A 16,828-nucleotide genomic window follows, 5' to 3' on the forward strand; every position below is an offset into this window, starting at 1 on the left:
AAACAATAATTCATACCTAATCGACCTCAATTAGCCAAAGTGTAACACAAGAAATTGGAATTACCACTTCATTGTGTGGCATATTTGATTTGTTCCCATCCTTTTTATGTAAGTCAAAGAATACTAAAATATGATGAAATAGTTATGTGCTTGCCCTAATCATCACATGCATGATATCTTTTAAACCAGGCAAAGTTCATTGTATTGTCAAATGGCTCCCTAATAATTTAATTCACTAGGTTTCCTTCCACCTCATTACTCACTAGTATTTTTCTTCAAATGAGATTTCCAAATTTAGAAATCGTGTAGGTTGGTTGGGTTAGAGAGAGAGAGAGAGAGAGAGAGAGAGAGAAACAATCCAACCCTGTGTGTCCATTTAGGTGCAAATTACCATTTAAATTATTAAAAAAAAAACCTTAATTCTTATAAGCTTATTGAAGAAAAATAATGATCATGTACCACAAAATGTCATTAAAATTCAGGTACACATCATTTAACAAACGATATTGTCTATGCTAAGAGAATAGACTAAGCCTCACAATGGGTTAACAATAATATGGTTTAAATTTATTTAATCGAACTTAAAATCTATCACTTACAAGTAAAATGAAATACCACTAGACCGTAGTACTAAGTGGTAGTATATAACATTTTTACACAACCAAAACCTACCATTTTACCCAAATTTTATTCCATACCTCCCTCCCTCCTCCCACAGAGACAGAGAGAATACAATTTTGTTCATGTCAACATATTCATTTCCAATGCTTGACAGCCTAGAAATCAGAAGAATCACATACAAAAGGGTCTCATCTGTACTTCCCTTAAACATTTTCCATAGAAGCTGATAAAATTAGGAAAGCCGAAAAAATGGAACAGTGGATAGGTCTGATTGGCTGGAATGGGCGGGATTACCGGGGGTCAAACTTAAACCTAACTCGCTGAGCCGGCGCCGGAATTGCGTTCAGGCCCACCACCGAGTCATAGGGTTCCAAACCCCGAGTCAGTCATTGACTCAGCTGCCACCAACACATTCCAAAGACTTCAACTTTTCCATCATTTTCAGTGTCAGCCCTTTTATCAGAGAAGAAACCAAATAAATTTAAAAAACAAAAGTACGAGAGAAGATTCAGGTTTTTTTTTATCCTTTTTCTATTTTTAAAAAATGAGGATCAATTAATAACAAGTTGTGGTTATTTATTTTTTTGGGTGCGGAAAGGTTATGAGAACTTCGTCATGGTTATAATCACAGTCAAATAAACTCAATAATTTGGAGTATCGAACCGAGACCTCTTATATTGTTTTTGTTTATTAGAGAGTCGTAATCCGCATCTGAACCACTTGCTTAGGTTTTCTCTCTCTTTTTTTTAATTTTTAATTTTAATTTAAATACTTTTAGCAGAGCAGCAATTTGATAGTCCACTGTTGATCTCTGGAGCTTTGACCAGCCACTTTCTGTCCCTCCCTCTCTCTAAAAAATTAGAATAATTAATTTATGGGTTTTTCCATTTCCATTTGCTGTTTCTAAATTTTGTGTCTTTCTTACTTTTGATCTCTTTGGAGGATTTTAGAGAGAGAAAGAAAGGAAAGCAAAGAAAGTGGAGAGAGATTTGTCTGCGTCTCTCTCCTTCTCTCTCCTCCCATCCCTCAACAGTTTGTAGTGGGGGAATTCGAAGCGTGTGAATTTTGAGGTAAGAATCTTCCTTTTGCGTTTTCGTGTTTTTTAGAGAGAAAAAGTTGAGATTTTAGAGAGAGAAATGCAATGTTACTGTGCAATGGGCAGGTGTAATTCTGGGCAGTTCCGTGGTAGTCAAACACATGTAATGTAAGTGTTTGATATATTTCCTCAGAGAGAAGAGAGAGTTGAGAGATGGGCATGGTTGGATTTTTGTGAGTCATGGTGGATCAGCGAAGCGTAGTATCGTGCGTCTTCTTGTTGGTGGTGGTGGGGTTGCTGTTTGAGCCCACATTTGAGCAGCCGAGCCAGCCGCCAATGCCACCGGTTTCACCGGCTGAGCGGGCGGCGCTGCTGGAACTCAGATCGTCGTTAGGTTTGAGAGCCAGAGACTGGCCGATAAAGGCAGACCCTTGCTTCATCTGGAGAGGAGTTGAATGCCGGAATGGTAGAGTTGTTGGGATTAACATTTCTGGGTTTAGAAGGACTCGACTTGGCAGTCGAAACCCACAATTTTCTGTCAATGCTTTAGCCAATATAACCCTTTTGGAGTCTTTCAATGCTTCCAATTTCCTCCTTCCGGGTTCGATTCCCGACTGGTTTGGACAACAACTCATGTCCCTACAAGTGCTTGATCTCACTGCTTGTTCTGTGATTGGTGCTATTCCATTGAGTCTGGGAAATTCAACCAATCTGACTGCCCTGTATTTGTCTTATAACAACCTTACTGGGACAATTCCTGCTAGTTTGAGCCAGCTGCTAGGCCTTTCGGTTCTTGATCTTTCGCGAAATCGCCTTACTGGATCCATTCCTACATCCTTTGGCAACCTTGGGAATCTGTCTGTGCTTGACATTTCTGGGAATTACTTATCGGGGTCGATTTCTCCTGGCATTGGGACCCTATCGAATCTTCAGTATTTGAATCTTTCAAACAACATGTTGTCTGCTTCAATACCTCCGCAACTTGGGGACCTTGGTAGTTTGGTTGACCTTGATCTAAGTGCCAATCTATTGGCCGGGTCAGTGCCTTCTGATTTGAGGGGGTTAAGGAACTTGCAGAAAATGATAGTTGCAGACAATTTGCTGAGTGGGATTTTGCCAGATAATCTGTTTCCAACACTGACGCAGTTGCAGATCATAGTTCTGAGAAACAATGGTTTCACGGGTGGTCTTCCTAATGTCCTGTGGTCAATTCCCAAATTGAGCCTTCTTGATGTTTCTGGCAATAATTTCACTGGTATGCTGCCCAATTCTAGCTCGAATGCTAATGCCACTGCTGCAGTATTCAATATTTCTCGGAATCTGTTCTATGGAGGTCTAACGCCTTTACTTGGAAGGTTCAGCGATATTGATATTTCGGGAAACTATTTTGAAGGTGGTGTGCCAGGGTATGTGGGCACAAATGCATCTCTTGGCAGCAATTGCCTCCAAAATGTGAAGAATCAGAGGACATTGAAAGAATGCTCTTCGTTCTATGCTAATAGGGGTTTGGCTTTTGATAATTTTGGACAGCCAGAGTCTACACAACCACGTCTAGCAAAACCTTCTGGGAAGAGCAATAAAAAGGTGATCATCTTGGCAGCAGTTTTAGGGGGAGTTGGTTTGATTGTTCTTTTAGTAGTTGTTTTGCGTGGTGCTACTCCTATGTTTACGCAAGAGGGGAACAACTCAAAGAGGAGTTGACGTGGGGCCAGCTACTGCAGGCGGCGGTCCACCACCTCCAGGAGCGCCGATTAACTTTTCTAGTGTAGGAGATGCTTTCACATATCAGCAGCTGCTTCAAGCCACGGCTGAATTCAACAATGCAAACTTGATAAAAAATGGCCACTCAGGGGATCTCTTCAGGGGGGTCTTGGAAAATGGGATCCCTGTGGTCATCAAGCGGATTGATTTATGCTCGATTAAAAAGGAAGCATACCTACAGGAATTGGATTTCTTTAGTAAGGTGTCACATGCAAGATTTGTTCCCCTTCTGGGACACTGTTTAGAGAATGAGAATGAGAAGTTCCTGGTCTACAAATATATGCCAAATGGGGACTTATCAAATTCCTTGTTCAAGAAAACCAGCACAGAGGATGATAGTTTACAGTCGTTGGATTGGATAACAAGATTAAAGATTGCGTTAGGCGCAGCAGAGGGTCTCTCCTATCTGCATCATGAATGCAATCCCCCCTACGTGCACAGGTAACTTGAAAAGTTAAATATTTTATGTTTAAATCATTCTCTTCTCATACGTTTCTTTTATTCTCCAGCAATCAGGTTCTTGTTATTTTGTATGCTTTATTTGTCATCTATAGCATCTGTTTTATTCACTGTTTGAGATGGATACATACTTATATACATGTAACGTATAACGTTGAATGTATATAGACACACATACACAAAGTTGATTTTTAGATGGAATTTGTGTAGTGCAATGTTTCCTCAACATTAGAATGTTGTGGTCATGATTTTTAAGGGCTTTTTGTGCAACATTAAGCAATTTTGGGAATTCATAAAATTTTATTTTGCACAACTACCCATTCATCTCAGAGTCTCCATGAAATTGAAACTAACGGTATAATAGATTGACCTTGGCTTTGTAAGAAGATGATCATAGCATTTGTTTACTCTATCCATAAAATTTTATTATTCTGAGTCAGAGGAGTTAAAGAAACTGAGAGATGGTCAGGTATATTGGCCAAGATACCCCTGTGAACGTCAGCGGATAAGAATTACGTAATGTGTTTGACGTATTTAGGGGGAAGATAATATTTTGACTTGCTTTATTTCAATTATAAAAATAGCTCAGTACCAATAATATGGTTGTGACCTGTAAGTGGCGATTATAATATCCCTGAGGCATAAAGTCAGATGCTTGTCAAATGCCAATTTGATTTTAGACTAAATCTTCTCCAGTATAATGAAGTATCAGATGGCAGTTACACTGAATTAGTTAATGGAGTTTTGAATACAGAAGTGATGGGGAAAACTTTAAGAATATTGTTTCCCTTTAACTTTGTACCGTAATTAAGGGTCATAAACAAAATGTGGAAGTTGCAGATTTGATCAATAAGCTTCCTGGTAATGATCTTATCTGAGGGATGGACCCATGGTACTAGCTTGATATTCGACTTGACCAACTTGGAAAACATGATTGGTTAGACAGCTAGTGAATGATTATTGTGACATTTAGGTTTGATTAAGATTGTTAATTGAATATAAAAAATGTAAAGAGAAATTTTCACGATTCCTCTCTACGTAGACACAAAAAATAGAGCAAAATTTTGGAATCTTTGCATAAATTATTTGAAGAGTGAAGATTTTTATGCGCTGAATCTTTGCACTTCCATCAATGATTAACTTATGTAGGTGACGGAGAGCATCTCTATTAGTTCTGTATTCTTCTTGTCTAAGTAATGATATAACTTTCTTTTTGTAGGGATGTTCAAGCAAGTAGTATACTTCTTGATGATAAATTTGAAGTGCGGCTAGGGAGCCTGAGTGATGTCCGTTCTCAAGAAGGGGACACTCATCAAAGCAGGATTACCAGGTTGCTGCGGTTGCCACAGTAAGTGTTCTGTCAATAATTTCATCTAATCACTTGTCTCTTTCCGAACTGTGACTATTCATAGATGTACATTGTCTATATGAATTTATAAATATTTATTTTGACATATTATTTATTCAGTCTGTTGTAATATTTATTTTGACATATTATTTATTCAGTCTGTTGTTGAGTTACTATGGTAATACATGACATGTTTTAATCTTTTTTTTATAAAAAGGCTTGTGCTTTTATATCTATTTCTTGCTGCTGTCCTAGTTAAACTGCTCCGTATATTTGCAATTTTGCATATTTTTCTTTTTCTGTGACTACCTTGTTTATTAACTCCTTGCAATATAATCTATATTAAATAAGTTTCCTTTTTTTTTTTTTTTTTTTTTTTAAATTTTAATTCTCATGATGCCATATGATCAGTTCTATCTTCGAGTCTCTTCTATTATCTTCTTAGCTGCACTACCCTCCCTCAATCCCTCTAGCAATGCCCAAAGTAAACCTGTGCAGTTTGTAAAGTTAGCATGACACAGATGTTCTTTTGATGCAGCGTGAAAATAAGATGAAGGATCGACAAGCGTCAAATCTGATATCATAAACAGAGTCCACCAGAAAATTGAGAAAACCTCTGAATTTGATTGGTAATAATATGAATAATCTGAACCAAGATAAGCCTTTATATAGGCATCAAACCCAAATTCTAGTAGTAATTGGAAATGTAATGAATAAAGGAAACATAAAAGAAAATCCTAATTAACTAGAGAATATGAAATCTAATCCTTATTGGACAAGGAAAGATAAAATTACCCCAAAAGTTTCCCAAAACCTATTCAAGCAACCTGAATATTCCAACGGTACGCCTTTCCATATTTTATCACAAAATGCTTGATGGTTGAACGTGAATTTTCTTTCTTGCGTCGTCTCTTGCCAATCGTCCACGATTGTCTTTTCTCTAATTTTAGCACTTTAATCAACCCTATTTTGTCCTATATCATCTTTTGTCTACGGGTTTTATTAACCTTAGGTGCATTGTATACTTGTTTATCGTTTCACTATATGCGGTTTTCATAATTTCAATGTAAAAGACATTAGACATTTCGTATTAATATCTTTAACCCTTAAACAAAACTAGCGCCTGGGGCAAGGTTACTCATGATGCTGATCCTATCAAATTGGATCTGTTTACATTCTTGCTGATCTTTGCTGAATTGCGTGTAACCTTGCACTGAGGTTTTTTTTTTTTTTTGTTTTTTTTTTTGTTTGGATTTTTTGTTTTAATCATCATCTGTAAAGATTTGATGCATTTGTGCGTACAAACCTCTCATCAGTTTTCTTTACAATGCAGGTCATCTGAACATGGTGCTTCTGGTACGTACATATCTCGTTGTTGAACCCCAAATCATTTTAGCTCTTTTTCACTTTTGTTTCTCTCCTAGCATTGAACAGACTTGCAGCTCTTTGGGACAGTTATATATGTTAATTTATTTTTTATTTTTTAAAGCGTAATTTGACTTTCGATCTTTGAGGCATAAAAGAATGACCATCATATGTCTAATAATTCTCTAAGGCTTCATTTTTATTTATAGAAAGTGGTAGCATATAATGATCTTGTCAGATAAATTTCTAATGTATATTTTAAATGAATTGAGAGGGTCCAAGAAAAAAAAAATTTGACACCTTTGAAAGTCTCATACGTTTTCACTCCAGCTTTTCTGCATGTTTACACAGACCAGAGTCATAGCATGTGGTTGTACTTCCAAATCTGTTAATTAGTACTGAATTTTATGTTTATCTGAAATGTACAGGCTCCCCAACAGCAGTGTGTGCCTATGACGTTTACTGTTTTGGGAAGGTGTTGCTTGAACTCGTAACAGGTAAGTTGGGCATAAGTGCTTCCAGTGACACCGACGTGAAGGAATTGTTAGATCAGATACTACCATACATCAGTATATATGATAAAGAACTTGTGACAAAAATTGTGGATCCATCACTGATTGTGGATGAGGACCTATTAGAGGAAGTGTGGGCCATGGCCGTTGTGGCCAGGTCCTGCCTAAATCCGAAGCCCTCAAGGCGTCCCCTAATGAGATATATTCTCAAGGCTTTGGAAAACCCTTTGAAGGTGGTGAGGGAAGAGAGCTCCGGTTCTGCAAGGCTCAGAACAGCCTCTTCCAGAGGGTCTTGGAATGCTGCTGTGTTTGGTAGCTGGCGCAGCTCATCTGAGGTAGTGGTCATCCCAGGAGCCTCAACTATGAAAGGGGAAGGAGCAAGTGGCTTAAAACATTCAGGAACCAGTGGTTCGCAGGGAAGTGGTCCGACGAATGGTGGCGGGGAACATTCATCCTCACGCAGACGGCATTCTAGGGATATATGTCCGGAACCATCTGGTGTACATGATGTAGAAAAACCTGACCAGGACTAGAGGATTCACCTTGATTGTTCTTGATTCTTTGTTAATAACACAGCAGGCTTATTTGAGTGCCTGTCTGTTGGTACCCCAGCAAAGCGCCTCTTGGTTTTGGAGTTGGGTGGTGTTTCAAGCCAATTTTTGTAAATGGGTGTGGTTCCATGGTCCGCAGATTCTCAAGGAACACTGATTGTGAAGTTGCATCAAAATTTCGATATTCGGGATGGTGAATTCAGCTTGAGGATGAGAAGGATGGGGGGTGCCGTTGGCGGATAGGGTTCATATTTGTTGGAAGGGCTACAATTTTATTTGTAATTGATTTGTTCTGTTCCTGTTCAGTTTCTGGTCAGTGTAAATTGTAATTGGTAAAGATTTCTTCATTCAAATCAGATTCTCACATTTGGGTTTAGTAGGAAAACACAACACCAAAAAAGGAATTGTGGAACAGAAAGTGAGCTTTTATATATACTGAGACTTTTCAGTTCTACATTTTCTACCGGCTACTGCTTTTACCGTTATTCCTGAATCATTTACCCTTCACATTTTCAACAGATGTAGGTAGGTGAGGTCACCTACCAAACCCAAAGTCTAAGTTTCTCTTTTGCTAGCATGTGTTATAACTGTCTCGTTATATGGAGCATGTGTTATAACTGTCTGCGTGCATCCTTGCACCGATCGACCAAGAGAACGGGACTATATGTTATAATACCAGTACTATTCTAAAAGATATCAAAAGAGAATCTTGGCCTTTTCGTGTAGCGTTGGAAAATGGAAAAAAAATAAAATAAAATGACACTACACAAACCGCCCGGTCATGTTCAATCAGTTTCGGTATGATTGCTCCCCCTTGGACTCAAGCGAAACGATTAGGAGAAATCGAACACACAACCATGCCTTTAACCACTAGAGGAGCAGCCGCTCCCAATTAATAATAGCAGTGGAGCGAGTTTGTTAACAGATGTGGATTAGGTCGTTTGACTACGGTAATGTGTGCCTTGCTTTCGAGTTTGAGTCCGCCCCTCAAAGATTAAAACAGTTTATAACTTTACTTTGTAATAAAATAAAATAAAGCAAGTTTGAGTTTATTTTTCAGCCATCTGTTTCCTTCATTGTTTGAATTTGGTATATACCTATATCTATCTATATCTATATATATAATTTGTAAGAGGCTACTCATTCGAATTTTGCACTCTAGATATTGAACTGGGAAGCATGTGACATGTTATTCTATCCACTATCCACAATTTCATTATTCCTACTAGTCACAGCTATAAAAAAATAATTAAAAAGACTAATAAACCCTGTAAACATCAATGGAAGATAGCTTACATCAATTCAATAATATTGTTATGAGTTGTAAAAGGTGATTATAATATCCCTCTTAATATATACTAAGAGAATATAATTTTTCAGAGTCGGAGTAAGAAGGATTGGAATATAGTTACTTCAGAATTCCGGTCATGGACTTAACAGCTTCGAGCAGAGCTGGATTGATGAAGCAGTAGTGCAATCATCATCCTTTTCAGAGTAGTGGGCGAAGTCCAAGTGACTTTGCTGAGAATGACCATGCTTGTTCTACAAGACACAAAGATTTGATTAGGTATGGAATCAGTCAGATCCTCTATATGTCTTGGAGTTCCTACAATCTGGGAATTGGTGGGCACTGCAATTAATCACACCTAAAGAGGATGCAATATCTACCTTTAGATATCCTCTATGATTCTCCTAACTTAACACAAGATTCTATCAAACAATTTAACTATCCCATATGATCTCCTTCATGTATCAGTTAATTATATATCTTATTCGTTGAATTCAAAATTATATATCTTACAACTCAAATTAGTAAGGAAGTGCTAAAAAATTAAAGTTACATACATACCATCACTAGTAAAAGGTGATAAGTTAGGACTGAATAGTTTATGAATCCCCAATGCTAGATGTGTAACCATTCCTTTTTTCTAGAACAAATTAAAATCAAGAACTCATTGGAAAATAAGAAAGGAAGCATGCAACAAAACAAGAGAAAAAAAACAAAAACAAAGTAATGAAAAATAAATATTCATACCTGTTTCAAGTGCTTCATAAAACTCCATATATTCCAAGATTGTCTCGTCGTCTAAAATTGAGATGTTATTTGACATGAACCAATTTTGAGTACAAATGTGTACAGGTGCTATCTTCTGCAATAGAATAGAAGCTTCCTTCATATAAGACTTATTGTAAATGCAACTAAACAAGTCATGAGTGACCAGAGATTGCTTTACAAAGACATAACAATAACAATGGAAAAAGGAATATACATAACAAGTAGGAAACCATAAAAATATTATTAGATAATTCGTTTTGGGGTTGTTGGTCTTAGAATCAGGATGGCAATATCAAGTCAAACACATGCCATCTCTTGTTTATCTTTAACCCCATCATCCCTTTCACGATCTCTATCCCTACCCCTATATTCTACCTTCACTGATCTCGGTAAATGTCCTTTATTCCACAAGGATTCTGTGATGAATTAAGAATTAAGAGTTGGCTTGCAAGTCTATTGACAAAGTACAAAATATTTACTAAAAAAAACTACAAATTAACCCTTAGATCAAATTAAAAAATAGAAAAGGAAAAAAAAAAAAAAGGTTCTGTTGAAGACCGTGTTAGTGCCCGAACTCTTATGATAAACTAAGAGAAGGATCTAACTTATATGGAACAAAAAATAAAAGGGAACAAATCATGTTACGTACCTTTACTCATGACATCGACAAGGAACCCATCTGTAAGATAGGAGTCACATGACTCAATTAGACAGTGTTAATCACACATATATAGTGCAAGTAAAAGAGAATGGAAAACTACTATATTCTTAATCTCAATTATGAGAAAAGATAGAGAAAATACTAAGGAGGTAGGATGGAGGACGAAGAGTCGTGAGCTGTCGCAGAGGAGAAATGATGAGGGGCTTTGCAGAGAGCTGAGGTTATGGGCTGAGGAATCGCTGATATGTTTTGATGAGAGGCCATGAGTGAGGGTCAGCTGTGTGAAATGGGGGAATGGGGATGTGAAAGGTGAGGCTGTGTGAGTAAGGGTGAGGTAAGTGAGTCCTAATTGGGATAAGATTCACTACTTTGCAACTTGGTGAAGCTAATTTTTCAACTTATTATACCATGACATGTGTGTATATATAAAATTAATTAATTAATTATTAATAAAACGGTTCGATTCCTGCCAGTTTTTGTTCATTCGAAAACGAAACCGAAACCAATTTTAACAGTCCGGTTCGATTTTTTATTCAAATTTGACTTTTTCGGTGAATGCGGTTTTTTTTTATACGGTACGATACAGTTTTGCGGGTTTTACGCCCACCCGTACATCAGTCCAGATGCATATCCTATAATCCGCATGGGATGCTGTGGAGCAGCAAAAATGGCGGTTTCTTCTCCACTCACTCAACTGACTACTCCACTTCCCTTCTACCATTACCAATCTCACCTCCACCTCCACCTCCACCTCCGCCCCAAAGCTTTCCCCTCCGCCGCCGCCTCCTCACACCCCGACCACAATCATGACCCCCCAGACCTCACTATCCGCAAACACAACTCCAAATCCACCGCCCTCCTCCTCCAACGCCTCTCCCACTTTCCCAACCCTAACCTTAACTCTCACCATCCCCCTCCTCCTCCCCCTCCCGACGACAAATCCAAGCTCCTGGAACGCTCCCTCCTCCGCAAACGTACTCCTCAGTTCCCTGGCTCCATCTCCCTCGACTCATCCTCCCTCGATTCCTTTCGTGACGACGACGACGAGCACCGGATGATAATGCGGGCTCTGGAGATTCGCCGGAAGGTCACGGCAGAGATTTTTAAGGAGGTTATGATGACCAAGGGCAAATTTGGAATCACCTATGCCACCAATCTGACCGAGACCTTGACCGACTTCCTTGACTACGTCATGATCGAAGCTGCCGCCATGAAACGCTCGCCGGAGTTCTCAGATTCCACCTTCAATTTTCGCGCCAAAATTGTCATTGAAGACTCCGAAGTTGTGCCCTGCATTAGGTATTATCAAAAGCTTTACTCTTTTCCCTTGAAGGTTTCAATTTCCATGAGCTATTAGTTAGTAAGAAACAAAGAGATTGAAATTTCTGGATTTAAAGGGATTTATTTGTCCACAATTTGGTTAACGGAATTGGATTGTATAGGTGGTTGAAGCATAACTCACTTTCATATCCCCAAATTGGGAAGCTGATATGCTTGTCAAAGGGAGACATTGGCTCGATTAAACGTCTTGCGGTGTGGTTGAAGTCCATTCATGTTAAGGGGAGTTTTATTGGGGTTGCGCTTGTGAAAGCTGGAGATCATTTTCTGGAGCGCAGCGATGAAGAGTTGAATGCGATTGTTGAGTATTTGGAGAGCAATGGAGTTAAGAGGGATTGGATGGGTTGTGTCATGAGCCGATGCCCGCAATTCTTGTCCTACAGTTTAGAAGAAGTGAAAGCTCGTACGGGGTTTTACTTTGAAATGGGTATCAATGAAAAGGATTTTGGCACAATGGTCTTTGATTTTCCCAGGGTACTTGGCTACTATACTCTTGTTGAGATGAACCAAAAGGTAGCCGACTCCTTCTGCTGATCATTGATTGATTGAAAATTGAAATCATATAGTATCATACTATTATAAAGTATCATGACATGACTGACATGGGCTTTAGGGTTTGAGTTAGAAGAATGTGGAGTAAATTGCATACCGGTTTCATGGTTTGGGTGTATTGATATATATATATATATACACACACACACAGAAATAAAATAAAATAAAATAAAAACTTAGCTTACTGATTTGCATATACATGTAGTGAGATGCTGCTCTTGTTTGTCCAGGTTAACTATTTGAAGGAGTTTGGTCTTAGTACAGAGGACGTTGGCAAATTGCTAGCATTTAGGCCACACCTGATGGGTTGTAGCATTGAGGAAAGATGGAAGCCTCTAGTTAAGTATTTGTATTACCATGGCATAACCCGTGATGGTATGAGGAGAATGCTTACCATTAAACCAATAATTTTCTGTGTTGATTATGAGAAAACCATTGTGCCCAAGGTACGCCACACTTCTTGCGCTTGAACTTTGTTGTTGATGCCTATATATCATGAAACTAACCTGAAACTATCTAATCTAGCTGAATTCTTCTTTACATTTCTTTACCTTCCACCGGATCCTGTTTTAGGAATCCATGTTCCTTGACTCCTATGTAGTTCTGTCAATTGTTTATGAACTCTATGCATAATAGGTTAATGCTAAGTGGTAAATAGGCAAACCACACATATGATGATCTTGACGTTTATTTTCCTACGTGCAGGTAAAGTTTTTTCAGGACATAGGCATTCGAGATGATGCCATAGGCAAAATGCTTGTAAAGTTTCCTCCGTTGCTAACATACAGCCTCTACAAGAAAATTCGGCCAGTGGTTCGTTCTTTTCTTATTCAAGTTCTGTTTCTGTTTCCTATCATTCCTTTAAGTTTATGTGGTAATTTATTTGTATTAACAGCTCTTGAAAACACACTATATGTGCATATGCATGCACACAATAATATATCTTTCTGTATCAGAAAAATAAATCAGTTGATTTCTAATAGTTTAGCACGGATACTTGTCCTTCTTGTTGTAGTAAGCTGGTTAAAGTGAGGTTGGGTTCAGGCTCCATTCTATTAGGTGCATGGGTTAACTTCAAAGCCATAAAAATAATAAATTAAAATCAGGTCATGGGATTGAATGGATCAACCTAAATTCTTAGTTTAATATATAGGCACAGTAACTTTATTGCAGCAACAGACTAAATGATATCAAATAACAGAATTTACAGTTATATTAGTTTTGGTTGTCAGAAACTGCTAATTGCTCAATTCCTTCATCGGCTGTGGTGTACTTGAGAAAAGCCTGGAGATCGTTAGAGATAGTATTCATGAAACAGTTAGTATCAATAAAACAGATAGCTGTGATGAGAAGGACTTAAGGCTTCTCATTTTGTTTTTAAAGGTTTTGACAGGACCCATTCAACCACATTTCGTAGGAGAAACTTATGATTATTACTGATATATGCTTGAAAAATGTGTGATTTGAATCTTATTTGGTGTGGTGACTTTTCAAAGTATATCTCAGTGCTCCATGTTGAAACTGATTACACTGGTTGGAATTTCACTTTTATGTTGGTTCATGATAAATATTTATGGCCCGTTCGATAGCCTTCATTTTAGTTTTAGCTTTTCATTTTTCTTAAAAGATAGAGGGAATGTATATGGAGAAAGAGGAACGAAGTAGGGTGGATAAAGGTGGAGGAAGGGAGAAATTAGAAGGTAGGAAACAAAAAAAAAGTAGAAAAGAAAACCTACGTTTTAGTTTGCACTTTGTGTAAACTTCTTTGTACAGTTCACGTCCTTTGCCCCACCTTTCCTTCACCTTTGCTCATCCCTCTTTTCTCTCTTTTATTTCCTCACTAATCCCAATAAAAATGTCAACTAAAAACGAAGTGGTTATCGAATGGGCCCTTAATATCCAGGTTCAGTTTTTAATTAAAAGAGTAACATCTGCTATTCACCCTTGTAACATGTTACTGGAATATTATACAGGTCATATTCTTGATGACCAAAGCTGGAGTTAGTGAGAGGGATATTGGAAAGGTTATAGCTTTGGGACCAGAGCTCTTAGGATGCAACATTGTGAAAAAGCTCGAGGTTAATGTGAAATATTTTCGGTCACTTGGCATACATCATGGAGTTTTAGGTGAGATGATTGCTGATTTTCCCATGCTGCTGCGATACAATATAGATGTTCTTCGTCCAAAGTACCGTTACTTGAGGAGAACTATGGTTCGCCCTTTGAAAGCCCTCATTGAGTTTCCAAGGTGAAAGCATCAAGCTTTTGGAATTCAAATTTAAGCTTTTCTTTTCACTTTGCTATTAACTTTTTGTAATAATTTCTCGTGTTCCTTCTCTACTATTGACGTTGACCATAATGAGATCTTGTCCAGGTTTTTCAGTTACTCCCTCGAGGGCCGAATTATTCCGAGGCACAAGGTTCTTACAGAGAATTGTATTAATTTAAAACTACGCTACATGCTGGCCTGCACGGATGAAGATTTTGAGAAGAGGGTCAAGACTATAGTTGAAAGGCGCCAAGGATTTGAATCTGGTGTCTTGAGTGAAGATGTGTATCATTCCGAAATGAGTGATGATGAAGACTCGCCTGTGAAGGGAACTATCCCTGATGACGGTGAGAGTGAGGCAGGATTGACTGTGTTCTATGACGGTGAAAGTGAGACAGAATCAAATATGCTTGATGACAGTGATAGTGACGCAGAACTGTAATTTCTACGATATCTCTACATGTCATAGTAGGCATACCACACCTATACGCTGTGGTGCGAGTTCCATCCCCATCTATTTCTCTCCCTCTAACAACTAACTATTACACCATCGTTTGTCCAAAATAAAAAAAATAGCAGGCATATCACACTAAAATATTGCTGACGTAAGGGTCAAGCTATCAGAAGAGGAGGAAATCCATGGTAGCAAAGTAGGTAGCCTGAAATTTGAGTTCATAGATTTTTTACACTTGTAAATGTATACGTTGTATATACAGGGTCCTTCTTACCCTCTTTTGTTTAATGCATTTGATAATCTTGAATTAAATCTTTGTTTCAAAGCATGCTCTTGTCAAGGCCTCAATTTTGGGGTTGGCAGAGGATGTAAAATTAAGCAATTACATAACAAGCAGTTCCTAGTTTTCTTCTGGATAAATTATCGTATAAAATGAAACGGGTAAAACGGCACAAACAAGGAATGGAAAGACCTTAATGGCTGCAAAATGCATAAAAAAGCGACAACCCAGGTGAAGCAGATACATAAGAGTTCAAATTAATGTAAAACTGAGATGTGCATTGTTGGATTTAGCATTAAATCAACATATGCCTAAACTAAAACAAGAATCAAAGAAGGATTGGGATATCTAGTACGCGAGATATCACTGTATATGTTTCTTAGTTTGGTTGAGATTCGGTTTTAGTATAGGATTTGACTTTGTGTAAAACCCACGACATCTATTAGTATAAATAGATGGCTGTGGGATGGGGTTTAGAAGAGGAGAGTTTGAGAGACATTAGTTTATATACGAGAGAACACTTTGTGTTTGTGAGTTCTCTTGTATTTGTTGGTAATCAATAAAGCTTTATTTGTTAGAGAGGTACTCCTATATTGCATGAACTCTGAAATTGTTTTGTGTTTTGTTTATTGCTTGATTGTTTTTGGTCTAGTTTACAACAAATGGTATCTAGAGCTTAGGTTCTTATGTGGGTTGTGACTACAAGTAATGACGAAGACTAGTGATTCCACTAGTGGTGATGATGTTGAAGAAAAGTTTGGCACTAGTGGTACCAAGATGACAGTTCAGAGTGCTAGGTTCGAAATTGAGAAATTTGATGGAACAAACAACTTTGCTATGTGACAGTGTGACGTTCGAGATGTCCTAGTACAACAAGGTTTGGTTGTTGTGTTAGGAGATATGTCGTTGTTGATGAAGAAAGAAGAATGGGAAAGACTAAATGCTTATGCATGTTCTACAATTCGACAATGCTTGGGAAAGCAATAGAAGTATGGTGTGATGTAACTTTTGTGAAGGAATTGTAGGCTGCATTGGAGACAAAATTTATGAAGAAGAGTGTAGAGAATCGACTGCATCTCAAGAGCAAGTTGTACAAGTTCCAGTACAGAGAGGGCACGAAGATGATCGACCATCTAGAAGAGTTTAACAAGCTTCTAGCTGAACTGGAAAATCTTGAAGAGATAGATAATCAAGGATGAAGACAAGGTTTTGATCCTGATGAACTCATTGCCTAAATCCTATGAGCCTTTCGTTATTACTTGGATTTGTGGCAGGGAAATAATTAAGTATGATGAAATCTTGAGTGCACTTATGAATCATGAGGTTAGACATCTTGATAGGCAAGAAAGGAATGACTCTGAAGCTTTGATGGTGAGAGGGAGATCCAAAAAATAAAAAAAAACAAAGAAAGGCTTGTACAGGAAAAACAATAGGTCTCGTACTAGAGGAGTCTCAAAGAATATGAAGTTCTACACAAGGATGAGTGTGCCTTTTGTCATGAGAAAGGACACTGGAAGAAGGATTGCCCTTAGATCAATGAAAACACTAAGGCAAAGAAAAAGGAC

General features: G+C 38.0%; 2 protein-coding genes and 1 long non-coding RNA gene across 3 annotated transcripts; 2 read left to right on the forward strand and 1 right to left on the reverse strand.

The window, feature by feature from the left end:
• Nucleotides 1-1,152: 1,152 nt before the first annotated feature.
• LOC103934774 (probable LRR receptor-like serine/threonine-protein kinase At2g16250) lies at nucleotides 1,153-8,105 on the forward strand. The gene is given in 5 exon segments (XM_009344516.3): nucleotides 1,153-3,301; nucleotides 3,303-3,859; nucleotides 5,097-5,225; nucleotides 6,559-6,581; nucleotides 7,019-8,105. Coding segments are annotated over 5 exon segments (2,730 nt in total). The 5' UTR covers nucleotides 1,153-1,897; the 3' UTR covers nucleotides 7,636-8,105.
• A 1,274-nt stretch (nucleotides 8,106-9,379) lies between these two features.
• LOC103934773 lies at nucleotides 9,380-10,648 on the reverse strand. The gene is made up of 3 exons (XR_007254554.1): nucleotides 10,513-10,648; nucleotides 10,359-10,388; nucleotides 9,380-9,803 (listed from the first exon to the last, which is right to left on the reverse strand). It is a non-coding gene; the product is annotated as an uncharacterized LOC103934773 (long non-coding RNA).
• Nucleotides 10,649-10,973: 325 nt separating this feature from the next.
• Nucleotides 10,974-15,295, forward strand: LOC103934772 (transcription termination factor MTERF2, chloroplastic). Its single transcript, XM_009344515.3, has 6 exons — nucleotides 10,974-11,669; nucleotides 11,813-12,221; nucleotides 12,491-12,706; nucleotides 12,966-13,073; nucleotides 14,234-14,508; nucleotides 14,635-15,295. Exons 1-6 carry the CDS (start codon nucleotides 11,014-11,016, stop codon nucleotides 14,969-14,971), a joined length of 2,001 nt encoding a protein of 666 aa, XP_009342790.2. The 5' UTR covers nucleotides 10,974-11,013; the 3' UTR covers nucleotides 14,972-15,295.
• Nucleotides 15,296-16,828: the final 1,533 nt, after the last annotated feature.

This window comes from the organism of the source record quoted next, unplaced genomic scaffold (assembly GCF_019419815.1).
Source record: "Pyrus x bretschneideri cultivar Hongxiangsu unplaced genomic scaffold, Pyrus_bretschneideri_v1 Contig70, whole genome shotgun sequence".
NCBI lineage: Eukaryota > Viridiplantae > Streptophyta > Magnoliopsida > Rosales > Rosaceae > Pyrus > Pyrus x bretschneideri.